The sequence below is a fragment of the Myotis myotis genome, unplaced genomic scaffold, assembly GCF_014108235.1.
Source record: "Myotis myotis isolate mMyoMyo1 unplaced genomic scaffold, mMyoMyo1.p scaffold_m19_p_14, whole genome shotgun sequence".
NCBI classification, from domain to species: domain Eukaryota; kingdom Metazoa; phylum Chordata; class Mammalia; order Chiroptera; family Vespertilionidae; genus Myotis; species Myotis myotis.
This window is the reverse complement of record NW_023416318.1, coordinates 53,852,457-53,879,255: the sequence shown is the minus strand read 5'-3', so window position 1 is coordinate 53,879,255 and position 26,799 is coordinate 53,852,457. Positions and strand designations below refer to the sequence as shown.

At 54.1% G+C, this 26,799-nt stretch overlaps 1 protein-coding gene across 2 annotated transcripts in view; it reads right to left on the bottom strand.

Annotated features, from left to right (window-relative positions):
- The window catches only part of MBOAT2 (membrane bound O-acyltransferase domain containing 2), a 59,036-nt gene that overhangs the window by 3,339 nt on the left and 28,898 nt on the right, over positions 1 to 26,799 (bottom strand). Inside the window, exons 4-11 of one of the 2 annotated variants that reach the window (XM_036335410.1) lie at positions 15,538 to 15,633; positions 10,574 to 10,629; positions 9,140 to 9,194; positions 5,744 to 5,927; positions 3,701 to 3,893; positions 3,229 to 3,332; positions 2,290 to 2,354; positions 297 to 429 (exon numbers count right to left, since the gene is read on the bottom strand). In XM_036335410.1, coding sequence (XP_036191303.1) covers positions 297 to 429; positions 2,290 to 2,354; positions 3,229 to 3,332; positions 3,701 to 3,893; positions 5,744 to 5,927; positions 9,140 to 9,194; positions 10,574 to 10,629; positions 15,538 to 15,633 — 886 coding nt within the window. The remainder of the gene's footprint in view (positions 1 to 296; positions 430 to 2,289; positions 2,355 to 3,228; positions 3,333 to 3,700; positions 3,894 to 5,743; positions 5,928 to 9,139; positions 9,195 to 10,573; positions 10,630 to 15,537; positions 15,634 to 26,799) is intronic. The other variant, XM_036335411.1, reaches the window with a different exon arrangement.

Below are 26,799 nucleotides of genomic sequence, written 5' to 3'. Positions count from 1 at the left end.
GCCTGGGAATGGCTGGCGCGAAATCAGGCCCGTCCGCACCCCGCTCTCCCTCCCGACCAGGCTCCCAGGTGGCAGCTCCCGGGAACCTGGCTAAGGAGCCCACCCACCTGGCCTTACTGAACGTTCCCGGCTCCTTTAGAAAGTTCTCTAACGACCATGCCCACTGGTGGGTGCCTCCCGTGTGCCGGCTTCTCAGCCGCACCAGGCGGAGCCCCGGGAGCCCTCGGCCATCCGCCCGCCCGCCACTGGGCCGGCCCCAGGGCTGCCGTGGGCAGGGAAGGAACCCTGGCACTTACGGCTCGCGCTGCCAGCGTCATCAGCACCCCGGTCAGGAAGGTCAGGTAGTAGCCGGGGTACACCCCGTGCCAGATGGCGGACAGCACGAACGTCTGGACGGTGGGGTTCCAGGTGGTCCGTTCGTAACACACCCTAGGGACCCGCAGAGAGGTTAGCCTTGTCAAGCCCACAGCGGCCGTTCTTGTGTTCCCTGAGGGGGTCCAGGGGGCCCGGGAAACAACCACGCGTCACCTCAGGCCACAGCGTGGTCATCTGTGACCTCGGGGGCGTGACAGCTGTTAAGTGTCAGGTTTCGGGAGAGAAATGCAATTGCATCTCTTGCTGGTCCAGCTGAGCTCAGAGCCCCTTCCTGGTGTCTGGGCGGAAGGACAGTCGCACAGGAAACTGCAGCCCCGATCAGAGGGCGGGTACTTGGCGTGTTTGTCCTTCTCGTGAGCAGCCCAGACCTTCCTATTGAGCAGGGAGAGCTAGTCTTCCTGGGAGTGGGCGGTGCTTCTTCTAGAACAGTGGTTCTCAACCTTCTGGCCCTTTAAATGCAGTTCCTCATGTGGTGACCCAACCATAACATTATGTTCGTTGCTACTTCATCACTGTCATGTTGCTACTGTTATGAACGTCATGTAAATAAATATCTGATATGCAGGATGGTCTTAGGCGACCCCTGTGAAAGGGTCGTTCGACCCCCAAAGGGGTCGCAACCCACAGGATGAGAACCGCTGGTCTAGAAGTTTCTTGTAGCTGCCCGGAGAACTCAACTCGCATGAAAACAAGACGCACCTAAGGCAGCAAGCTCAACACTTAACTGAAGCAGCAGCAGATCTGCTGGCAACCTGCGTGGCCCCGGGAGACAGCAAGGCAGGCGGGAGCGGTGACAATACACGGGGGCACCTCGGGGAGAGGGACACGTGGCCATCCGAAAGTCAAGGCGCGGATGCCGAGGCGGCACAGGCGGCTCATCAGGGAAGTCCAGCGCAGGGCGCTGTCCCCCGGGGTGTCTGAGCATCTTCCTGACGTCATCTTCCGGGACTGTCCCTCCGCCTGAGCTGCCCGGCCTCCCCGTCCGCCTGACGATCTCCTGCTGGTCCTCAAGGTCAGCGCGAGCCCTGCCTCCCGCTCTGGGCCTCTCCGCCCGGTCCCTGCCCTTCTCTCCTTCTCGCTGCCGGGAGCAGCAGGTGTAGACGGCTCTGCGGTGTCTCCAACAAGACGGTGAGCCCTGCCCCAGTGGTTAGAGCATCAGCCCACGAACCGAAGGGTCATGGGTTCGATTCCGGCCAAGGGCACATACCTGGGTTGCAAGTTCAATCCCTGGGCCCCCGTGGGGTGAGTGGGAGAGTCAACCAACCAATTGATGTGTCTCTCTCTCTCTTCTCTCTTCCCTTCCCTTCCCTTCCCTTCCACTCTCTTTAAAATCAACGGAGCCCAGTTGGCGTGGCTCATTGCCTGAGCGTCAACCTATGTTCAAGGAGGTCATGGTTCGATTCCCGGTCAGGGCACAGGCCCAGGTTGCGGGCTTGATCCCCAGTGTGGGACATGCAGGAGGCAGCCGATCCATAATTCTCTCTCATCATTCATGTTTCTCTCTCTCTCCCTCGCCCTTCCTCTCTGAAATCAATAATAAAAAGATATTCTCTTTAAAAAAAAATCAATGGAAAAACAATATCCTCCAGTGAGGCCTGCAGGGCTGCGTCCTGGGCCCGACGTGGGAAGGCCCCGGCTGGTGCTGGGAAGTCTAGGGCGCATGCTCGGTGCCCGTACAGTCACGTGTTCCGTTTGGCCAGCTCCCCGTGAATGAGCAGGAGGACCTGGCCTGGCCTTGGCAGGGGCCCTCACGGGCGGAGGGGAGGTCAGGGCCAGCCGCCTCCGGCCCGGCCCCGCAGGGGGAACAGCGCTTCCGGTGTCACCAGGTGTCCCTCGCACGCCGGTCACTAACCCGGGGCCGGCTCAGCGATGCCCCACCTCGCGGGGCGGAGGGCGGCGCGGGAGGGAACGTACCTTTTGAGCCACAGCGCCGTCTGGATGTTCCAGTTATCGAGAAACATCTTGAAGCTGGTTGACCCCTGAAAAACAGAGCGACGTCTCTCTTGGCCCAACGAAGGGATGACGTTCGGAAGGTGGGTAGCAAGGCCTTGTGCTAAAGGTAAGGGGCTTGGCAGGGACGGGAGTGTCCTGGCGTCATTCCTGCGCGCGCTCTTCTGACTCAGTGACGGGGGCTCAAGGGAGCGTGTGTGGCGTGGGGCACCCCCCCCCCAGCTCAGCGGGCTCTCGCCCTCTTCTCCTGTGAGCATTCAGGGGGGCGGGGGGGGCGGTCAGGCATTATCCCCAAGAAAGTCCCGATGCTCAAGCAAAGGGCTCGGGCTCTCTCCCGAGGATGGACGTGCTCTAAGGCCCCCGGCTACGCTCCGTGGCGCCGCGCCCTGCAGCCACCCCTCCCAGCTCCTGGAACGCTGGCCCCGCCGGGCACCCCCGCAGGAGTGGGCTGCCACCATCCGCCCGCCTCCAGCCCCTCGCAGAGCTTCTCCCAGGAGCTTCCCTCACGTCGGAGGGAGCCTCGGTCCTGGGTCGATGAGAGAAGGTGTATTATTATTAAAAATCCTCCACCACGCCCTGGCCGGTGTGGCTCAGTGGACAGAGCATCAGCCTGGGGACTGACGGGTCCTGGGTTCGATTCCGGTCAAGGGCACATGCCCGGGTGGCGGGTTCAACCCCCAGTAGGGGGCGTGCAGGAGGCAGTCAATGAATGCGTCTGTCTCATCATGGATGTTTCTATCTCTCTCTCCCTTTCCCTTCCTTTCTGAAGTCAATAAAAATATATTTTTTTTAAAAAAAAAAAACCTTCGACACCATTCTTGGGCATCACCTCATAACTCTATGAAAGCAAACTATGGTTCTTTGAGTGTCACATGGCAACTAACGTCTCCGTGAGGTACCAACCTCTATTTGCTGAATCCTCAAGTTGGAAATCAAGTCCCAGCGAGCTTCCCCATGTCTGTCGTAGCCTCTGAACCCGAAGCCAGCAGCATTGTTAATCGCGTCGGCTGCAGTGAATAAGCAGGGGGCGGGGTATGAAGAACCTGTGTCTCCCCCCCACACCCCCGCCGCGCCCCCCAGAAGGGCCTGCCATTGGACATGTCATCTCTTATTCTCAACCAGGAAAAGCAGGGCCATTCCCATTTCCGTCTTAACACGATGGGCCCTGGTCCCATTTTAGGGTCTCCGAACCGTTTCTGGGACACATCCTCACGGTGTGGGTATGAGCCATAGGGCTCCTGTCTTCTACATGAGCAACCCTCCTTGTTCTCACCGGCTTCCCCTCTATGCCCTCCAGGGGGCACTCCCCCGGCTGCGTAAGGTATAAGACACACGTCCGCACACTAACAGGGAAGCCCGTCCACATGCTACTCACCTAACGTCCATGCAAAATAGTATTTGGGTCTGGCAGCCAAGAGAGAGACATACAGGTAGAGAACCTTTGTCGGCCACGAGGCTGTGGCTTGAAAATGCGCGTCGATGTTGTACTCCACGGGGAGTGCGTTCGAGATGGTCAGGTGGACCAGTAAGGACAGCCCACAGACCACCAGCTTCTGCACCACGGCCGCCTGCACGGAGAGACGGGCATCATCGCTGACCCCCCCTCCGTGGGGCGTCACCCCTAACCCACCCCCTCTGAGGGCGTCACCCCCCAACCCACCCCCTTCCGTGGGGTGTCACCCCCTAACCCACCCCCTCTGAGGGCGTCACCCCCAACCCACCCCCTTCCATGGGGTGTCACCCCCTAACCCCCCTCCAAGGGGGGTCACGGCCTAACCCCCCCCCTCCCGTACCCTGTTCACTGTCTCCTACGCAGTGAGGCCTGAGAGGCTGAGAGGCCGCCGAGAGACACAAAATGGTCCGTGGGAGAGGCCTGGACACACCGATGTCCAATCTGATACTCAACCCAGTTCGATCTAGAATTTCTCAGCAAAAATGCCACTAACAGAAAGTATGGAGACAGAAGCCCCTTTTTGGTCTAAAATGCAATGAGCTGCACAGTGGGCCACGATTCCACGCTCGCTCTGTCTACAATAACTTGGGGTGGGGGGGCTGACCCTTTGCTCCAAGCCCCATGTTCTGAGAAACACACGCACCCCCTTTTACTGTCACAGACTTTCTGAGCAACCTTCTTCTCCTGGGATCTTCATTTTATTTTTTAATATATTTTTATTGGTTTCAGAGAGGAAGGGAGAGGGAGAGAGAAACATCAATGATGAGAGAACCATGGATCGGCTGCCTCCTGCACGCCCCCCACTCGGGATGGAGCCTGAAACCGGGCCTGTGCCCTGACCGGGACTCGAACCCTGACCTCCTGATTCCTAGGTCGGCGCTCAGCCCCTGAGCCACGCCGGCCGGGCTTGTGGGACTCTCAGATCCCACCAGGCCAATCCCGCAGAGAGTCCGCGGACACAAAGCCCAGCCCTGCCTGACGAGGAGGCGGCCCCCCGGCGGGCCAGGCGCCCCGCAGCGCAGAGCGAGAGCAGGAGGTGCCGCACAGCCCGCGGGGGCCAGGAGAGCACCGGCACGGGAGGGGAAGTGCGCAGGGCCCGCGACAGCGCCTGGCACTGGGCCGTGCTGTCGAAGTGCTGGCGGTCGCTCTTCCCTCGCTGGGGTGGGAAAGGGCTGTGGAAGAGGTGCTGCTGGAAGGCGGCTTTCAGAGAGGCGGGAGATGCCACCGGGCGGGGGGGGGAAAGCACGCGGAATTGGCTGGAACACGCAGCCTCAGGGGGAACCCCGGGCAGTGAGGGCGGCTCCTGGAAGACTCCTCGCTCGAAAGCGTTGTTCTCAGGTAGGGACGGGCAGTTTCCTGAGTTACCTCTTTCTCTTCTATCATGATTCGTTCCACCAAGCATCACCGCCAGGTCCTGGGCGAAGACGCATTTCTCTTGCAAAATATATTTTTTAAGAAAGAGGCAAAGGGGGGAGAAGGAGATTTTTTGTCGTTCCGCTTATTGTGCATTCAGGGTTGATTCCTGCATACGCCCTGCCTGGCAGCGACGAACCCGCACCTTGATGAATCAGGACGATGCTCTAACCAACTGGGCTACCTGGCCAGGGATAGCCAAATATTTTAAAGAAACAGATGGGTCAATTCAAAACTTGAAAACGTTCGGCCCTAACCAGTTTGGCTCAGTGGATAGAGCGTCGGCCTGCGGACTGAAGGGTCCCAGGTTCGATTCCGGTCAAGGGCACAGGCCCAGGTTGGGGGCTCGATCCCCAGTGGGGGGCATGCAGGAGGCAGCCGATCCATGATTCTCTCTCATCATTGATGTTTCTCTCTCTCTCTCCCCCTCTCCCTTCCTCTCTGGGAAAAAAAAAATGCATTTAACAAAAACCCAAACTTGAAATCATTCGTATCTTTAAATGAACAGGACCCCTCCGCACGCGCGACGCGGCCCGGAGACCCGGCTCTCACAGTTGGGGACGGCTCCGCTCCTCCGCAGGGGGGCGCTTCTCGGCCGTCCTCGCCTGGCCGCGCCACGTGGTGTGACCTGCCTTCGATGAAGGTGACGTAGTCCTTGTAGGAGCAGAGGGGCCCGGCCAGGATGCCCATGAAGTTGCAGTTGTAGCTCAGATACTCCAGGAGGCTGGGCATGCGCCTGCAAGTCAGAGACGGCCGCCGTGAGACCGACAGGCGCGAGCGAGAACCGCCGTCCCCCACGCCGCCCTGCCGCCTCCGGCCGGAGCGGGCTTCCCACGCCACGCGCTCCGCGGCGAGAGCCAGAGGGCAGGGTGTGCTCATGCGCAGCCGTTTTCAACAAAAGAGTTTGCATACAGATCGTTAGGAGCAACCACGCAGGGTTCCTACATGATTCTTCACAAGAAAACACGCCTGAATGGACGAGGCCTGGCAGAGAGCATGGCCTCCTGCCGGTCAGTCATCCGCTCGTGTAAGACGTCGGTGTGGCCCGGCCGGCGTGGCTTGGGGGCTGAGCATCGACCTATGAGCCAGGAGGTCACAGTTCGATTCCCGGTCAGGGCACAGGCCCGGGTTGCGGGCTCGATCCCCAGTGGGGCGTGCAGGAGGCAGCCGATCCATGATTCTCTCTCATTGGTGTTTTTCTCTCTCTCCCTCTCCCTTCCTCTCTGAAATCAATAAAAATGTATTTTAAAAAAACCCAAAAAACAACAAGCAGAGAGAAAACAGAGGTCCCTGCCCACCTGCCACCAGCTGGGCCACCGCTTAACCGGACTCCTGTCAGGTCTCTTACAATCGTCTACATTGCAAAGTGTTTTTAGGGATTTTCTCTTGAGAGCGCACAGCTGCCGGGAGCACACAGCTCTCAGCAGATTTCCCCCGCAGCTCCCTCTGCTGCGTGTGTGCGGAGGCAGCATGCTCCCGGCCTCCGGCCCCGGCCCCCCTCCCCCCCCGCAGCCGCGCTCACAAAGGGGCGCCTTGTGCGTCCACAACAGAGCCCCATTGTCGCTGCCAATTATTTCAAGACCCGAAGCAATGCCAGCTTGTCCAGTGCAGCTCCGTCTCACCCGTCACACTGTATCGCTGTGCGCGAGGACGGGAGATAACGCTGAGCCATGAAATCCGCTGGAATAATTTCTGGCTCAACTGTCATTTCAAACAAGCCGTTTCGGGGGCTGCAGCGGGCCACTAGTATCTGCTGCTGGAATGAGAACCGAGTGTGATCATGTTCTGTTCGCTGATGACGTTAAACGAGTCCGTCTTTCATTCCATCGGCATTTCCCAGACAGGAACAGCGTGGCCCCAGGCCGCGCTCCTCTATCTCCGCATTCCTGAGGTCGGTGGCAGTAATTCTCTGTTGTTGGGGACTGTCCTGAGCCCATAGGGTGTTCAACAGCATCTGGGCCTCTCCCATTCCGTGCCAGCAGCACCGCCCGCCCCCCCCCCCCCACGTGTGACAACAAAAACGTCTCCAGGCATCATCACGTGTCTTCTGGGGGCACAATCGCCCCCAGGGGTGACCTGCTAAGCAGGAGACAGGATCGAACGATGAACAAGACCAAGTTCTTCCCCATGGAGCTCACGTTCGGGTCGGCAGGGGAACAATCAAAATAAACATCGACCCTCAGACAATGACACAGCCGGTGAGAGAAACAGGCGGCCAGGGCTCGAGTGTGATGCAGGGAAGGGAGGCGCGATCCTGATGGAGAGTGGGGCCTGTGCGGTGACGTGCACTGAGCTGAGCGAGGGAGAGCGGTGGCTACTGGCGCTTTCCGGGCCTTACGCGCGGGGGTCAGAAGTTTCCTAGTTTATTCTCGATTCTCAATTCGCTGGAGGATTTGTGTCCGGGGAGGGACGATAGAATTCAAAACACATTAAAAGGATCTCTGGCACCTGGCCAGTGTGGCTCAGTGGTTGGGTGTCGACCTATGAACCAGGAGGTCTGGGTTCGGGCACATGCCTAGATTTTGGCTCAATCCCCAGAAGGGAGTGTGCAGGAGGCAGCCGATCAGTGAGTCTCTCTCATCATAGATCATTGGTGTTTCTATCTCTCTCTCCCTCTCCCTTTCTCTCTGAAATCAACAAAAATAAACATAAAAATTTAAACAAGGATCTCCGCCTTCGGGGTGGAAAGGACTGCCCATGGCGGGAGAGAGCCTGGAGCCCAGCGGGGAAGCTATTACAGCAGACACTGTAGGAAATGGCGCTGGGCTGGGGGGCCTCAGTGGGAAAGGTGAAGGGTCAGTCAGGTTAGAGAGGGTAAGATTCAAGGTCAGCCAAGAGGGAGATTTCACAGAAATCGTTCACTGGACTTGCTGACGTGCATTTGCAATAGGAAAAAGGGAGTTTGCCTAAGTCACTAGTGATAAAGGGCACCGTGATTCTTAATTTGGGGTGACCAATTCAACATGCGTCCAATCAGCAAGACGGGGTGTCTTTCCACTCCGCTTCCTCCCACAGTTCAGAGTGGAGAGCAGAGTCTTCCCGGGGCTGGGTGTCTGCCAGGCGGCGGTGGGAGACAGATGGATGGGAGCTGGGAATCCGCTGCTCAGCGGCCCCCGAGACACACCAAGGCCTCGCGGGGATCACAGGACCCGGATCAGTGAACCTCTCATCGCTGAGTTCACTCGAGTGCACATCTACTGACTATAAATCTAACTGCAGAGGCTATGACGGTAGGACATTTTAAAGGCGGGGAGATGCAAGGAGACATCGCCCGGGACGGAAGGCGAGCACCGGGGTGGGTCTGCCTACTCTCTCACCGTCATCTCGTTCTCGGGCAGCCGTGCGCCTGTTTGTTCTAGATTGTCAGGACACACGCGTCTGATCTCTAATTGGATTATTTTAAGGAAGATCCTTCCAAAGGTGAGCTATTCCTTAAGCTCGTCAACAGAGCGCCTATAACCAGTGACACAGAAGTCGATCCGGCGAATTCCTCAGGTAAAGATGAGACTGTCTTACCGGGTCGCCATTGTCTGAAAGCAGGGCCTCCACGCGCCGTGTTAACGCAGTACATCTTGCCCAGCACCTGCGTCCAGCTATCGGCCTACACGGGGCCGCTGCAATGACTGCTCATCACTACAGGGCAGGCACGAGGGCCAGCGCTCTCCCTGGCTTCAGGGGTCTCATGGGAGAGATGGAGAATTTGGCAGATGGCCTCGTGGTACCGGGAGGTGCATGCTGGGTGGCGATCCCGCCAAGGGATGCCTGTACACAGGAGGGAAGCCTCGCCGAGGCCGGCAGGACGTGGTGGAGGGGTGTGCAGAGGGAGGAAGCTGGGTTTTCATGAAGGAAGTACCTCCAGCATGACAAGTCGGCCGTGGCCAGGAGAGTAGTGTGTGTCCCAGGCCGAGACAGCGGGGAGCAGGCGGGACACAATTAAGAGGCACGCACCTTACAGCCAAGTCTCTCTGCGGCGGAGTGAGGTCTTCGTCCTTCCGAAACATCCCTGAGAAACAGAAACAGGCTCTCACCAACCGGGATTTCTCCAAAGGAAAGAACGGTGTTTCCCCCTCACACTCTCGTCACTTTTCTCATTCGAAATGCACGCTACGATCCCAGCCGTGGTAGAGTCGGCTCCTTCCTCGCTTTTGCAACACAAGCTCCAGCCTGTCAAAGCCCCTGGCGGGCCTAGGGCTGTATGAGGTGAACGCACACCTCAGGGAACTGACTTGACTCTTCTTTAGAGAAAATCATTACTAAGTTAAGAAATCCCCCAGAGCTAACATGTTTCCTAGCAAACTTGTCTGAAGGGGCATGAAAATGTTTCTGTCGTTGGATGGCTTACATGGCCAACATCAGTGCTACGGGAGGAATGACTTCCCCACCCCCACACGACTCTGACGAAAGAGATGACTCTCTACCATCGTCTCCCGCTTACCTTCCCCCCAAACAGAAGGATGTTATGATTACACGTCAACCTACTAGATCCTAAACCCAATTTAAAGGCCAAAGGAGGACTAAATTAAGAGGCAAACAACACATTTAAAAAGTATTTGTAGCCCGGCGGGTGTGGCTCAGTGGTTGAGCGTCAACCTATGAACCAGGAGGTCACGGTTCAATTCCCGGTCAGGGCACATGCCGGTTGCAGTCTCCATCCCAGTGTGGGGCGTGCAGGAGGCAGCTGATCCATGATTCTCTCTCATCATTGATGTCTCTCTTTCCCTCTTCCTCTCTGAAATCAATAAAAATGTATTTTGAAAAAACATATTGATAGGTCTTCCCCAGCAGGGGGCGCAGGATGGGTGACACACACAGTGGGGCTGACACCCACCTGAGAAGCTCCCGAGGCCACTGCAAAGGGCTAACCTACCCAGGGTGCCCCCCACCTCCCAGTCTTAGGACTCAGAGCCCCGACTGAGCATTTCCTACGGCAAGAGATCCACTCGCTGAAGGTGAAAATGTGAACCTGTAAGTTCTGATACTAAGAACACGTGCATGTGAGTATAAGGGAGAGAGGGTGGGGGAAACATTCACATTTTAATACAAATGCAGCACAGAGGGGAGGCAGAAATGAGTAAAACTTTATTTAGACCAAATACTAGTATCTATTTGCTTTATATTCTAAATTTCCCCTAATGTGGGTCACATGACGGAATCACACTATTTTACTTTGCTTTTGTCACTGAACTGAAGGCAAAATTAAGATAAAATACTGAAAGAGAACACGCCGACTTTAATAACCGTAGGCAGAGTTCAGGGTCTGTTCTCCCTGCCTTTCCACCAGCCCTTTCTAATCAAGAGCAGAAAGTGATGGTCGTGTCTCAAGCAAGAGATGAACTGAACATGGCGTCTTGCAGGGATGGGGAGTGAATTTCTAGTTCTTACCGTCATGAATTTCATAAGCCAAGCTCGTGATCTTCTGGGTCATTATCATCATCGGGCTGCGACAAAATAAAGAATGAATACGTTAAAAGGGCATATTTAAAATAATAGTTAAGATACAGGAAAAGGAGTTTATTTTGCTTATACGACTACGAAATCGTGAATATTTTTTAACATCAATAAAGACCTTCGGGGAGAGAAGTGGGGGCTGCTGTGTTTGGGGAGGTGCAGGGAACCTGGGCCTCGATTTACAGAGCGAACAGGACAAGCTCGTCCACGGAACCAGGTCACGTGGGGGCAGGGCTGCAGGCTCGATCACGTGGGAGTCACGTGGAGCAGGGCCACTGTGCCTGAGGACGGGAGGCCAGAGGGAGAGGACCGCACAGGCCTGAGACCGCCCGCCACCTGGCCTTGACCGAGCCCTTTTTCAGAATCCCAGCTGCCTGTCACCTCGGGGGTAAACCTCAAGGCAGAAAGGGAGCTGCTGGGAGAAGGGGAGTGGGCACCACATTGAAGAGTTTGGGTAAGAAATGCAGAATGAAACAGGACGGAAACAGGGGAGAGAGAAGGATGCTGCCCACCTCCCCGTCCTGGGAGCCAGGCCCCAGGGGGTGGCCCGTCAAAGACGCCCCAGAGACAGCGCGGGGCCCGGGCGCTCTCGCAGGGAAGGAAGACGAACATCACGCTGCCAGTAAGACAACGGCTCTATTTCCCCCATTTCCCCATCTCTAACGGATGGAGAACTTGGAAAGGAAAAGTAAGTCTACGTGGGAAAGCCAGCAGGATCCATTTTGGCCCTGCAGCTGTCGCACTGGCAGCCAGGCAGAAGGCCCGAGAACAAGTCGCCATGGCTTGTGTATTCATCGTTTTGGGATTCCAGTCAAACCAGGAAGCCCTGTGGGCTGCAGGTAGGACTCGGGCCGCCCCCTCCAGGTCCCGGGAAGGACCCCAGCCCGGCGGGTCCCGCCCTGCCCTCCTCTACCTGCCCCCTGCTCGGACCGGAGGCTGGTCAGCGGCCACTGTCCACCGGGACACTTGGTCCCTGCCAGCAGGTCCTGGAAGCCTGGCTCCTGATGTTTGGTTCTGCCCAAAACGTCCATGAAGATGTGGTCCACGCTGACCCGACTACCTGGCCCACCTCCCTAACGCCAGAGCCATGACCGCCAGGCTGGAGGGGGAGGCTTATGCTGGCAATGCAGCCACAGCACAGCTGTCGGACCAGTGACACGACGGGACTTTGTTATGCGTCAATCCTGTGCACCACAAAGTAGAAATAAACATCATGGCTGTCTGAACCCAGCGATGCTTTCCAAGTATGGCCGTTTCGGACAGGACCAACGATCCACTAGCCCTTTAAACATGTGGAGAAGCCCGGCCCCTGTGGCTCAGCAGCTGAGCGTTTACCCAGGAGCCAAGAGGTCGCCGGTTCGATTCCCGGTCAGGGCACAGGCCTGGGTGTGGGCTCCATCCCCCAGTGGGGGGGCGGGCAGGAGGCAGCCGTCCATGATTCTCTCTCTTCATTGATGTTTCTCTCTCTCTCCCCCTCTCCCTTCCTTGCTGAAATCAATAAAAAATGTAAAAATAACTAACTAAATAAAATATCCTTCAGTTCTAACTTCTAATTCCCATGTCACCTTAAAACACAATAAAAATGACTGATAAAATAGCATTCCATTTATTTTATCAGCTTAGTGACATACTTTCCTGCTAGGTGCCACATGCAGGGCGGGCAAAAGGAGGGTGAGAGCTGCTTGTAAGAAAATAATACAAGACTTTCTAGATAGCAACACAGGAATGAACTCTGTGCCTCTCGAACTCACAGCTGTAACCCTACTGCTTCTCCCTCGCCCGGCCCAGAGGTTCCGACCGCAGCCTGTGCTCCGAGCGCACGCCCTCTGCCCGCGGGCACCGCCCCGCGTCTCATCTCATCCTTCCAAGGACTCTCACAGCCACAGCCTTTTCATTTCTCAAACGACACGGCTGCTTTAGGGTCTGCTTTTCCTCTTTAGAACGTCTGTGAGGTAAGGAACTAGCAGTCTTTTCCGCCGGCGCCCAGCACCGCGCCCGGCAGAGACGCACTAAATCACACCCCTCGACAGCAGGCAAACCCGTCTCCTCGGCGTGGCGACCTGCCATTCCTCCTGCCAAAGGGCCGCACTCCCTCCTGCCTGGCTTCCGGCCTGAAAGCGCTCCCCACTCAGCTCCGGAATGAAGCGCGGGCTTCCCCACTGCGGTGCGGACGGGGTGCAACCAGCTCACCCCTCTTTCCTCTCTGGCGCCCAGCAGCCCGGAACACTCCCTGCGGCTCTCAATGAGCGTCAGGCCACGCCTCTGGTCCAGCCCGTACCGGGGCAGCCGGGGGCTGCGGCGTGAGCATAAACACCGCGGACACGGTTCTAGGGAGGGGCTGCGAGGAGCAGGTGGCAGAGAGAAGCGAGAAGCGCTGGAGGGGACGTCAGCGAGGGGGTGTGGTGAGCGGGTGCCAGGAAGGTCCCCAAGGGGACTGGACAGAGCCCGCACCGGCCTGCACAGCAAGGGCCGCGGGACAGACCCCCGATAGCAGGCCCCGTGGGAGGGGAGGGGCGTTCTAAGCGGGCAGGTCCCCTGCAGCAGAGACTGGCTTTCCTGACAGCACATGTGGGTCACGAACACCTGCTTCTGTGACAGTCAGAGCGACTGCACCAGCATTTCACTTACGCCTCTCCCGACACACTCACGCGCACACACACACACACCATGCACACGCACATGTGCACACGTGCACACGTGCACACACCACGCACAGAGTAAGGCTCCCTCGCCGCGTGCACGTGAGACACCCCACAGAGCTGCCCGGTGAGCCCTCAGCAGGGCCTGGCCTTACCCCTGGGCTCTCGCTCCCGGGCGCCAGGCCCCCCACAGAGGGGCACTTACTCAGCTCTCCGGGCTGCAGCGGCCCACGCTGGGGGGCTGCTCCACTGACCTCATTAGGACCCAGCGGACCCTCTCTGCTACTACACACTCAGCGCTTCTAAACGCCTGCAGGTTCCATCAAGGGGAGCCTGCCTCTAGGGGCTTTTCTCTCCTGTGCCCGAGAGAGGAGAGAGAGAGAGGCCTTCAGCTTAGATCTGCCAGAACAGTCCCCTTCAGCCAATCTGTCCGTCTAATACATATCAGCTCACTGATCATGGGCAAATGTTTTTCCTAATCGATAAAAATTACACGCTGTACTCCAAGTTTTATATCAGCTTTTCCATTTTTAAGATGCTATGTAGTTTTTTTCCTACATACATCGATCTCTCTCTCTCTCCCTTCATCCCTCTTTCACGCTCTGAAAAGCAATGGAAAATTTATCTCAGGTGAGGATTTTTTAAAAATGCCTAATTTCGCTCTTATTTATCATAACACAAGTGCGTGTTCCAAGCGATGAATTTGCCGCTGCGAGAGCACAGCTCTGCCCACGGTGTCAGGTTTCCTAGGTTGTGTTTACGTTCCCGTGCGGGGTTCCTTTGCTGGAGTGTTACTACCGATTCAATAAGTAGTAAGTCAACGCCTCTCCGTGCTACGCTTCAAGGATACCGTGGTGAGCAAGACCAGTAGTCACTGTTCTCAGGAAAATTAAATTTCCTACGTGGTTTTGATTCTTTTAAAGAGACACACATCATCCTTCCACTGAGGTATGACGACCTGTGACTGTCTCTTCTCCAAGTTCACTAAGATGCTCGGGGGCCAGTCTACCCAGGGTCCTGCTCGCGTTCATTTCCTCGGGGACCTGGGACCATGCGCCAGGGGGCAGCACCGAGCCGCCTCCTCTGAACCCCAGGGGCACCTCTCCTTCTATTCAGCACGCTGCTAACACTCAGCGTCTCCAATCAGGTTTGCTTTGGCGTGGCTCTGCTTGTTCTTTTGAATGCAATCTCCTCTCATCTGAGCCTATTTTTAAAACCTGTTTAATAAAAGCAAAATCCCTTTTAATCTCGTCAAGGAGAAGAGAACGTTCCCCTTCTCCAGCTCCCTGTTTCCCGGGGGACTTCCCGCTGCGTCACACACTCGGGTCCATTCCTGCTGTTGGACAATGTTTTTCCTGGACGCCGTGACTTGCTTTGTTTCATTTTTCTGCACTTTGGTTGTCCTCAAATTGGGTTTTTGGTCATTACTTATCCTGTCAGATGACTCGGGACCGACTTAAAGGCAGGTCTTCGTGTCCCGTTCGGTAGAGAGAGCTGGCCGGCTGACACAGAGAACCGGGAGGCTCACCGGCAGCTTAGGGACGGCGCGCAGTCAGCTCTTTGGGGCTTGGCCTGCGCCGATCTCTCAACAGGCACTCGGTGGGTTTTGTCACAGCAAAGAGGACCACAGAGGGACGAGGCCCCCTTGGAAGGAGCAAGCTGAGTTCGTCCCACCACTCAGCGGGCCCCGGGGCAGAAGGATGGAGAACAGTGCTCGAGAGGGAAATGCAGGAAGCGAGATCCACGCTCCAGGGCATTCTCTGGGAGACCCAGGCGGAATGCGTTCGCCCAGGACCCTGGTCCAAAGAAAGCCGCGAGGATGCTGAGAGGCAAGTCAGGCCATCAGAGCGCATGCAGAAGCTGCAGAGTGACCCAGAGAGCAGAGAGAGAGAGAGACGGGGGGGGGGGGGGGGGCAAGGATGCGGACTCAGGGGGGCTGGTTGGCAATGGCTGGAAAGGACTGCAGGGATTTCTATTGGAATTGGGAAACGCTTTCAATGTCAGATGCCATGTGACAAGTGAACTTGTTAGACTAGCTTACGCCAGTGTGAGGGGAGAGGTGACTTGATGGCTTTGTGACACTACAGAAGACCGTTTACAAGGGCATTTCTACATTCATAACGGACTTTTCAACTAAAATGTTTAGTAAGAGCTTTTCATGTGAACCACTAAATGCAACTATACTTTGTCCTTTAACCAACATGTTAGAATAGAAAAGAAAAGAAAAAACAGGCTACTAAATCAAAGTTTTCATCTTACCCTGAAAAATCAGCAGAATATTGTCCATAATCAAAGATATAGACTCTAGTAATTTGGCACACTATGAGGTATCCCAAAGCAAACACAAAACAATATCTGGAAAACAAAAATAAGCTAGATTAGTGAAAATAAAGGGTTCATTTGGTTCAAGAACACATTTAAGTAATTTGTTAACTGTGACAGGGTTCGAAACTTCAGTGTCACTAGACCCACTCTCCGAGAGCTTTCTTCAATAAGTTCGAAAAACTCCGCTAGTTCCCGCTCCCGTGTGCTGGGACGCGGGGCCCGTCAATGGATAATGCATGCAGTGGCTGCCTCCGCCTGCGCCTTCCTTCCGAAAGGCCGCCGGGCACCAAATTCTGGATCTGAAGGCCATGCTCTCGGGCACAAAACTGTGATTCGCTCTACTCACTCCCCCTTCTTTCTAGAAAAAGATAATTAGCACAAAAACATCTGGCTGAAATGTACATTCAACGAACTCTTCGTGGGATTTTTACACACGTGTCCTCAGCGGTCTCTGAGCATACATCCTGCGTGGGCATCAGACGTGCAGTTCCTCACACTGTTAGGCATGGGCACTTGTGATAACTAAGACATGGTGCGGGGCGAGAATTTACATGTCGGTAGGAGAGGACACAGACCCAGAAGCAGATCCGGGACTGATATACATGGCATGGCACCGAGTGAAGGCTGCGGGCAAGTCACGGGAGTGGACGGGTTACCTCCCAAGGAGTTGACATCTGGTGGGGAAAAGCGTGTTGTACCTGCATCTACACAATTCTAGCTGGATTCAAGAATTATACACAAGACAGAACCAAGCACACAGAAGCTGTGGGTAAAGATTCAAATGTGCTCAAATGAGGGAAGGACTTTCTCATCATTTCTAATATTAAATACAAGTAGCCCGGTGCACAAAATTCATGCACATTAAAAGGGAATTAATTGCCCTCACCGGTTTGGCTCAGTGGATAGAGCATCGGCCTGCGGACTCAAGGGTCCCAAGTTTGATTCCAGTCAAGGGCATGTACCTTGGTTGCGGGAACATCCCCAGTGGGGAGTGTGCAGGAGGCAGCTGATCGATGTTTCTAACTCTCTATCCCTCTCCCTTCCTCTCTGTAAAAAATCAATAATATATATTTTTTTTAAAAAGGGAATTAATTAGCAGAGATATTTTAATATTGCTATTTTCCCTTTCTCTATAATAGGAGTGTAAGAGATGAAAGGAAATTAGTAAAATGTATATGAAAATAATATATAAATGTATTAATAAATAAACAGTAACAAAAGGATATAACAACAACAGAGGCATGATATAAAATGACAAAAACATGATATGAAAACAAAAACATGATATGAAAACAACAAAAACATGATATAAAAACAACAGTGATGCAAATAATGACTGATAAAGTGATTAAACTTATTCTAATATCTCCCTGTACACCACATTAAGAGTGAAAACACTTTCAGAGTGCTTGACTAATTTTCCTTGTGCTGAAGTATTTAGAACTTTAACTGTAACATCACATGCTCTTCAAATTCGAGAGAAAGCAACATATAACTGACCATGTGCAAAAACAGGTTCTGGAAGGAATATGCCTACTTTGTCTAGAGTTTGTCCTTGTGATTTATTAACACGTTGTATGTGGGAAACGTGCTTACACGTTTTACATATTTATACATTCTACCAGTGTAGTAGAGCGCGGGACACGTATTAATACGTTTTTTATAGACTAGCGGTAGAATGCGGGTAACGTATAAATACGTAAACTAAAGTTATCGTAATTTTACTGAACGTTGCCATTTGCGCAAAAAATTAGCAAAAATGGCCCACGCCACCTGTTAGTGCGCAATAAAAACTACCCGCAAACAATGTGTTAATAATCATCAAAAATGCTGGCATCATGGGAAACTGTCGTCAAATCAATTTAAATGGGAGACCAGTGTCAGATGGGTCAAATTAATTCTTGGAATCAGAACAACCGCTCCCTCTGCAGATCCTGTTAATACTTCAGCTTCGATAATGTTAGGTCGTAATCTTTTGATAATAAATCTGGTACCATTACAAAGACCCCATTTACTATTGAGATTTCTCAATAGCATGATGATTGCACCCACTTTCAATTTTAATTTATGACACAGCATTCCCAAAGGAGTAATACTATTAAGAAATTCGATGGGAAAATTTTCCTTTTCAGCATCATCTGTGGAATCAATGGAATCATCACTCAAATATGTGTGAAAATCTCCATCAAGTATATCCAAATTTTCTTCATTTAATTTTTGAACATGCTCATTTTTTGGACAAAGAATTGCACATTTAGATATATTTTTAATATTATCTATAGCAGTGGTTCTCAACCTTGGCTGCACATTAGAATCACCTGGGAATCTTTTTAAAATCCTGATTTCTGGGCCTCATCCTCCAGAAATTGTTTCTTTGTTATGGGGTGGGGCTACAACATTAGTAACAAAGAAACAGAATTTCCGGAGGATGAGGCCCAGAAATCAGGGTTTTAAAAAGATTCCCAGGTGATTCTAATGTGCAGCCAAGGTTGAGAACCACTGATCTATAGATATAGTATTTCCAAAGGTAGTTTCAGTAATAGATCCATTACAAATCATTTCACTTCCATGCTCCACTCCAAGGGCGGGTTCCTGCCTGAAACCTCTCCCTGAGGGTGGGTTCCTGCCTGAAACCTCGCCCTCCAGGAAACAGCTGGGGGAGGGTGCAGCCGTTTCCAAGACGACCCCTGCAGGACTGACTTCCTTCCAGTTGGTTGCACTTCTGGCCGTGATGTTACACCCAGGGTTTTTATATAAGTAGATATCCTATATAATAAAAGGGTAATATGTAAATTGACCCTAATAGCAGAACAACCAGAACTGCTTTTGATCAGTCAATATGAGGTACACTGACCACCTCTTGGTTCCTTTCCCCGGCCGGCAGGCTCCAATCACCCAATGGCAAATGGGGAACCGGGGGTGGGTGGTAGGGGACGTGGGCAGCACCAGGCCAAGGCCCCCGCCCCACTGGTCACCCCACACAGAGGGTGACCCATGGTGGGGGTGGGACCGGCACGTGGGTGGGAATGGCCAACCTCTTGGTCCTTTCCCCCAGTCATCAGACTGCAATCGCCCGAAGGCAAACAGGGAACTGGGGGTGGGTGGCAGCTGGGGGACAGGGTTGGTGAGTGGGCGGAACGGCCAACCTCTTGGTTCCTCCCCACAGCCAGCAGGCTCCGATCACCCGATGGTGAATGGGGAACCGAGGGTGGGTGGCGGCAGGGGGTGGGGCCGGCTGCGGACAGCCAGGGAAGATGGCCCTGATCACAGGCCAGGCCTAGGGACTGTATCCATGCACGAATTTCATGCACCAGGCCTCTAGCGTGTGTGTGTGTGTGTGTGTGTGTGTGTGTGTGTGTGTATACCATATGTTTGGCTAGGTTCAAATCTTAAATTTTTAATGTAAGCAATTCAGGTGATTTATGAAAGAGTTCCTTAGAACTTTAGACAAATAGGCAATTCCAATCTAGTTGAACCTCCTGAGCAAGGAAGAGGGTGACCGCGCCCTGACTGAACGCTTTCCACGGGGAGCACACTCCCGGCAGCGACCTGATGGAGCAGCCACACGCACACTCACACACGGTGTGGACACGTCAACACAAAACAACTACAGCTCAGGCAGCAGCTGCATCTCCCAAAGCCGCTTCAGCACCTCCCAGGTCACATGCTCTCCCACAGCCTGGCCGGCGCCCCAGCAAGAGAAGCCAACTGCTTTACCCGCTTTGAGCCCCGCCGGACTGTGCTGGCCGGTGGATTATGGCGGGAGTAACTGTTCTCAGGCGCAGCCCATCGTGAGCCTGGCAGTTCCTCCTTCCTGCCATTTGGAAGTTGGTTGCCAGGAAAGTGTGACTGTCCTGAGGCCCCCACACATGGAAGCCCTGGAGGATGAGAAGAAAACGGAAGGAGGGCCCCAGTGCCCACCAGTAGACAAGGGGATAAAAAAAGCTGTGGGACATTTACACTGTGGAGTACTATGCAGCTGTGAAAAAGAGGGAACTCTTACCGTCTGGGACAGCACGGGTGGACCTGGGAAATACTATGCTAAGTGAAATAAGCTAATCCGAGCAGGACAAATATCACATGATCTCACTTATCTGTGGAATCTAATGAACATAATGAATTGACCAACCAAATGAGACCCGAAGCAGGGAGGCATGCAACAGACTGACATACCTCCATGTGGGGTGAGGGGACGTGAAGAGATAAACCAAAGAACTTAGATCCTTACTAGAGGCCCCGTACATGGATTTGTGCACATTGAAAGGAAATTAATTAGAAGAAATATTTTAATATCGCTATTCACCCTTTCTCTATAATAGAAGTGTCAACCAAATTCATGATCGACAATGACAGATCAAAACACACTCGTGCGATTGGCGTCAGTGAGAGCTTTATATGTATAGCACATGCATGAGCCAACTTAGCCTTTTATAGACATAGAACAAACTTGCTTAATTAGACCTGCTTTCTGATATACCTAAACTTTTTCCAGCCCAGTGAAGCACCCCAGCTTCTCTTTCAGGTAATTATCAGCAACACAGCAGTAAATATCAACATGAAGCAGATTATTATTGTAGATCATGCAGGGAGAACAAAGGGTAAAATATTTAACTGCAGCAGTGTCTGACGATATTCTGCACAGTGAGAAAACCTGAAGTCATTTTCAAGGTCCACTATTTCTTGCTTCTTTTCAGTCAGGTCAAGTTTCTAAACTTTCTAAATCTCCATTTTCCAGCCAATGAAAAGAAAATTGGATTCCACTGAGTCTCCTATCTACCTACTCCAGGACTTCTGTGAGGATCAAATGAGATGAGGCACGGAAAACGCTTCACAGTCATTTGGTTACAGTGTAAAATGTTTGCACCTGGCTATAAAGCAAGTCGTGTTCCTGGGCTGAAGAAACTACAAAGAGTCTAGTCATTGCTAGGGAGAGGAAGCCAGGCGTTGCTACGTGACGTCATTACCTGGTGCCCACAGCCACCGTTTCCAGGCTGGGCTGGGCAGTGGGCTGCATTTTGCGCCGTGGGGTCTTGGCAGTGTTGGCTGTGATTTGGTGGGGTGTCGCTCTGGGGTGGTGGTGGGGCCTGTGTCCCACCTGGGGGAAGCCGAGTGTTGCTTTGTGGGCGCCAGGTCCGCCGTGCCATTTCTCTGTGCGTGTCACGGCAGCTCCTGCGTTAAGCGCCTGCCCCCTGGTGGTCAGTGCACGTCACAGTTACTGGTTGGATGGTTGGACACTTAGCATATTAGCCTTTTATATACATAGATATGCACAGCCCATGGATATGGGCACCAGGGTAGTGAAGATCTGGTGGGGACTAGATAGGGACTGAAAGGAGGGGATTAAGGGGCGGTGGGTAAACGAAAGACATCTGTAATGCTATCAACAATAAAAAATATTTTTTTAAAAAAAAGAAGGAAGGAGGAAGGAGTGTGAGAGAGGCGCCAAACAGGGCCACGTCCTAAGATACGTGAGTGAAGAGGCTGATGCCACGTGAAAAAGAGGGGCCCGTCCAATTGAACTGTCCCTGAATTCCGGACCCACAAAATCATAAGCAAAATAGTGTACCAGCCTGTTTCAGGCCACTGCCTGCTGGTGGACCAGTCCTTCATCCCTTTTTTAAAAATATATATATTTTTTTATTTATTTCAGAGAGGAAGGGAGAGAGGGAGAGACATACAAACATTAATGATGAGAGAGAATCATTGATTGGCTGCCTCCTGCACGCCCCCAACTGGGGATCGAGCCTGCAACCTGGGCATGTGCCCTTGACCGGAATTGAACCCGGGACCCTTCAGTCCACAGGCCGACACTCTATCCACTGAGCCAAACCGGCCAGGGACATTCATTTATAAAAAATATTTTTTATTTACTTCAGAGAGAGAAAGGGGGAGGGAGAGAGAGAGAGAAACATCAATGAGGAGAGAGAATCATGGATCAGCTGCCTCCTGCACGCCCCCTACTGGGATCAAGCGTGTAACCCAGGCATGTGCCCTGGACGGGGAATCAAACCGTGACCTCCTGGTTCATAGGCTGATGCTCAACCACTGAGCCACGCCCGCCAGGCTTCTTTGATATTTTTTACGTCTGTTCTACAGACTGGCTAATATCTATCGATCCATCTTTGAGTTCATTGATTCTTTCTTCGGCCATCACAAACCACTCTGTAGCACATTAGTCAATTTCTCATTTGGGTTATTTGCTCTTCAACTCTAGGACTTCCATTTGGTCCTTTTTAGTACCTTCTATGCCTTTACTGACAGTCCCTATTGGTTGAGTCATGGTCATCATATCTTCTTCTAATTCTCTGAACATCTGCATAATGCTGCTTTGCAGTTTCGGGGTCCATTTAGAGCCAGTTCCGATTGGCTGCTTTCCCCATTTCTCCACACACACAAAAATGCTTTAGGGGTCATCCTGTGTCTGCCCATCTTGGAGGTCAGTCAATGATTAGCCAGAGCTCGTGCTCACACCTTCAGCCGGGAGGCTCCTGCCCCTGCCGACCTATCTGTGGGGCTCGAGGGCTCACTGGATGGCCCGGCAGTTGTCAAGTCTGCCCAGTGTTTCCTCTCGCCCAGGCCCTCTCCGGCCGCCCCTGCGCCTGTGCGCAGCCTCCGGCCCCCGGGAGTGTGCAGGGAGCTTCCCAAGTCCCGCTCCGTCCGACTCTCATTCCGGCTCTCGCTGCCCAGTGGCAAGTTCATCCAGTGTCATAACTGGTTTTGTTGTGTTTTGTTATGTTTTGGGGGGGGGGGGGGTGGAGGGGTGGGGGGGAGTAACTTGTCTACCTCTTCACTCCGTAATGGAAGTTCCGTCAGTGACAATGGGCTTTGGAGGCTGGCTCGGGCCAGATCAGAAACGTAGCCACACCCCGTGAAGTCCTGGCAGCAGGAGAGCCTGGTGGGGCTCCCTGGGGAGAGTGAATGGGTGTTGTGGACGGGAAATCATTGATAGAATTTAAAACGCTTGAAGAACCACCTTCCTTACCAGCAAAAGACACCATGCGCTCTTCCTACCAGACTCAGAGTCCCCCTCTGGCTCCCATCCCTTTAGAACGCCACGTCCTCCACGGGGGGGGGGGGGGGGGGGGGTTGAAGAACCCCCTCTCCGGATCCCTCCGCTCCACTCCTCCCGGATACAGATACCAGGTGTCCTCCAGCGTACACCCTGAGGGCTTTGTTTGCTCTTCCGAAGCCTCATTCACAGGGAAGGGGAGGGAGCTCAGCTGTGCTCACTGGACCAGACACGAACGGGGACACTGACCCAGGCGTCGCCGAGCCCTCCCTGCCGCCCTCTGTTCACAGGTGACGGGCGTGGGCCCAGCTGCCCACGGTGCAGCCTTTTACAAAACCCAACGTCTGCGCCCACCCTGGCTCAGGAACTAACGGAGTCACTTCACTTCCTTCACAAAGGACCATTTCCAAGTCCATTCCAACATACGCAGGAAAGTGGCTGGTGGCTGCTGGTTACAAGCCGAAGGGCGGCCACACCAACTACCTGCACCCCGAGAAGGTCAAACAAGGCCCCTCCTCCACCTCCTCGGCCTGCAGGGCAGCCGCCTGCCTGAGCCCCAGGCCCCGGGTCCCGGGAAAATTTCCCTTTCAGTGAAAAAAGAGTGAAGACCAGCTGCCTCCTGCACACTCTCCCTTCCTCTCTGTAAAAAATCAATAAAATGTATTTAAAAAAAAAAAAAAAAAAGAGTGAAGACCTTTGGATTCTAATTCAAACGATCTGGTGAACAGCCCCCCGTTCGGTGGGCAAGTGCACAGAAACAAACATTTAAAACGTCTAAGGCAGCGGTTCTCAACCTGTGGGTCGCGACCCCTTTGGCGGTCGAACGACCCTTTCACAGGAGTCACCTAAGACCATCCTGCATATCAGATATTTACATTATGATTCATAACAGTAGCCACATTACAGTTATGAAGTAGCAACGAAAATAATTTTATGGTTGGGTCACAACATGAGGAACTGTATTTAAAGGGCCAGAAGGTTGAGAACCACTGGCCTGAAAGCATCAAAAACTCCACTGGCAGGCGATGCAATGGTAGACGCCTTGGGCAACTGAGGCACAGTCAGCCACAGGAGAGCACCAGGTTTCAGCCCCTCGTGGCTGCTTCTGGAACCAGGGCTCTGGGGACAAGTGTGTGGAACAGGGTCCGCATCACCCCTAATTCCCCAACTCCAAGGCCGTGGGCCACACCCAGCAGGAGGCTAGAACCCGTCACTCACCCTTCAGAGGCTGCCTCCGAACAGAGGCCCTGGTGTGTGCCCCCCGCCCCCAGCACACAGGACCCCTGAATCTCTCCTACTACACCGCAGGGCGGACGATTGAGGATTGGAAGTGGAACGCAGAAAAGGAAAAACAGGGATTCAATGAATTCTTAAAGGTCTTGAAAGCAAGGGCAGCAAGACAGACAATGTGGCCTGGCCGGCGTGGCTCAGTGGTTGAGTGCCGACCTAGGAACCCGGAGGTCAAGGTTCGATTCCCGGTCAAGGCACAGGCCCGGGTTGTGGGCTCGGTCCTCAGTGCGGGGCGTGCGGGAGGCAGCCGATCCATGATTCTCTCTCATCACTGATGTTTCTCTCTCTCTCCTGCTCCCTTCTCCGACATCAATAAAAAACAAAAAGAAGAAAGGTGCTGTGACCTGCCCCAGGCTTTGGCTGGTAGCACACGGGCGGGGCGGGAAGGCCCCCGGCAGCTGAGCTGAGCTGAGCTGAGCCCGCGGGTCTCTCAGAACTGGGACCTGGAGGGAGAGGCGCCCTCTGCAGTCGGCCCCGGGCGTGCGTTTCAGAAAATGGTCAGCTCGTGAGCAGAGCCGGTTCAGCTGGGGTCCAGCGCACATTCGAATCCCTTAGTACGTCTGGGCGGAGCGGAGGACACAACGTGGACTGAGGCCCCGGCCCTGGCCTCTCGGGGTCGGAGTCCCCGGGAGGCCAAGGGGCTGAGCTCACGAACGCGGCGCGGCGCTCACCCGCTCCGCCCGGGCCTGCGGACTCTGACACTCCCGTGAGTTCACACTGAACGTGCTTGTTTGTTTTGTTTTTAATGTATTTTTATTGACTTCAGCGAGGAAGGGAGAGGGAGGGAGAGAGAGAGAGAAACATCATGATGAGAGAGAATCATGGGTCAACTGCCTCCTGCACACCCCACCCTGGGGATCGAGCCCACAACCCGGGCATGTGCCCTGACTGGGAATCGAACCCTGACCTCCTGGTTCCTAGGTCGATGCTCAACCACTGAGCCACACTGGCCGGGCACATTGAACATCCTTAGACCAAGCGTCCTCTCACAACGGCTGGCACGCAGTCCCTTCGAGCGGTGCCTGTGGCCGTCCGTGGCATCTGACATTTAATGAAATACAGCTGACGGCCCGGCGTCGCCACTACCACCCCATGAGGCTGCGGCATCGTTGCTCCTAGCGGACAAGTGAGGCACCTGAGGCCGAGGACAGCACCTCAGACAGCGTGGCCCGGCTCCCGGCTCCCGGCAGGTGAGCAGGAAGGGAGGCTCCAGGGTCAGGACCTGAATGCAGCCTGAGCCAGTCCCTGCAGCGCAGGGTAACCTGAGACGCACCGGGGCACAGGAGCCAGCCCGCAAGGTGAGGGTGACTCAGTCTGTGCGAGCGGGGGCGGGGGGCGGGGGGCGGCCTTCAGCCCAGAGGTCACCCAGAGCCAGGGCTGAGGGACCAGCATCCCCGCAAACACAGAGGCACTGGGTGTGGACAGCTTGTGTGTGTGAGCGTGTGCGTGTGCGTGTGTGAGCATGTGTGTGTGTGTGTGAGTGTGTGCAGGGGTGTGTGAGCATGTGTGCGTGTGTGTGTGAGCATGTGTGCATGTGTGTGTGAGCGTGTGCGTGTGTGAGCATGTGTGCGTGTGTATGTGCGTGCATGTGAAGTACAGCGGCTCCTTCCAGCTGGGACGGTCTCAGTGGAGGAGTGAGAGCTGTCCCTCAGGGTGGGCAGGGCGGAGGGCAAAGGCGGCAGCTGCTGAGCCCGAGCACCCCGATGCCATATTGTAAGGAAGCTCAGACACGCCAGCCCCTGGCTCTGGCTGGTCTGCTCAGCGATCAGAGCGTCAGCCCATGGACCAAAGGGTCTCAGGTTCAATTGCTGGTCAAAGGCACGGGGCACGGGCAGGAGGTGACCAATCGATGTGTGTGTCTCTCTCCCCCTCTTACCTCTCTCCCATTCTCTCTTGAAATCAATGGGGGGAAATATCCTCGGATGAGGATTTAAAAAAGAAAAAAGAAAAAGCCAGCCCCAACCCCGTATCTCAGTGGTGCTTGTTATTCTTTCGAAAAACAAGCCAGGATGTTTATGTCCTCGGTAAGCAGATGAAAATCTCTTTTTGTTTCTCCAACTTAAACAAACAAAGCCTTTGAAGGAAGCTTGGTCGAGAAATAACCCGACAACACACGACCCATCACGACCCCGGGAGCAGACAGCACGGTCCACTTTCACAGACTCCCCGGCGGCCAGTCCCCGGGTCTGGACCTCACTCATGTGACCTCACCTTCCAGAACCGACGCTCCCTCGTCCGCCCAGCGGCCGGAGCCCTCTCACAAAGCGCTGCTGGGATGTTTGTACAAAGCACTAGCGAGCCTGCTCGGCGTGGCTCAGTGGGTGAGCGTTGACCTAGGATCCAGGAGGTCAGGGTTCGAGTCCCGGTCAGGGCACAGGCCCGGGCTGCGGGCTCCATCCCCAGTGTGGGGCGTGCAGGAGGCAGCTGATCCATGATTCTCTCTCATCATTGATGTTTCCATCTTTCTCCCTCACCCTTCCTCTCTGAAATCAATAAAATGTTTTTTAAAAATCTAATGAAAATAAGAAGCAGAGCCCCGGGCGGCGAGCGTCCTCTCAAAACACTTCCACGCGTACCCACATGTCACGTAAGCATGCGGTGCTCAGACACGGGACTGCTGTTGTCTGTCATTCGAACAGATGGTTGTGTGGTTTCTTCACTTTCAGCTCAGGCAAGAACGAGGGTCTTGTTGTCAACGTGAGGTTAATTTCCAAACGCACTAACACCGGAAGGTGGGTCCGGTCCCCGCCAGGGAGGAGCACTCCCCGTTTTTATTTTGTATTCCTTTTTAGAAGCATTCTTATCGTCATCATTACAATGACCAGCTATTTTTAAATAACATGTTATTTTCAAATCAAGAAAGATGCATCATCTAGTGCAGCGGTTCTCAACCTGTG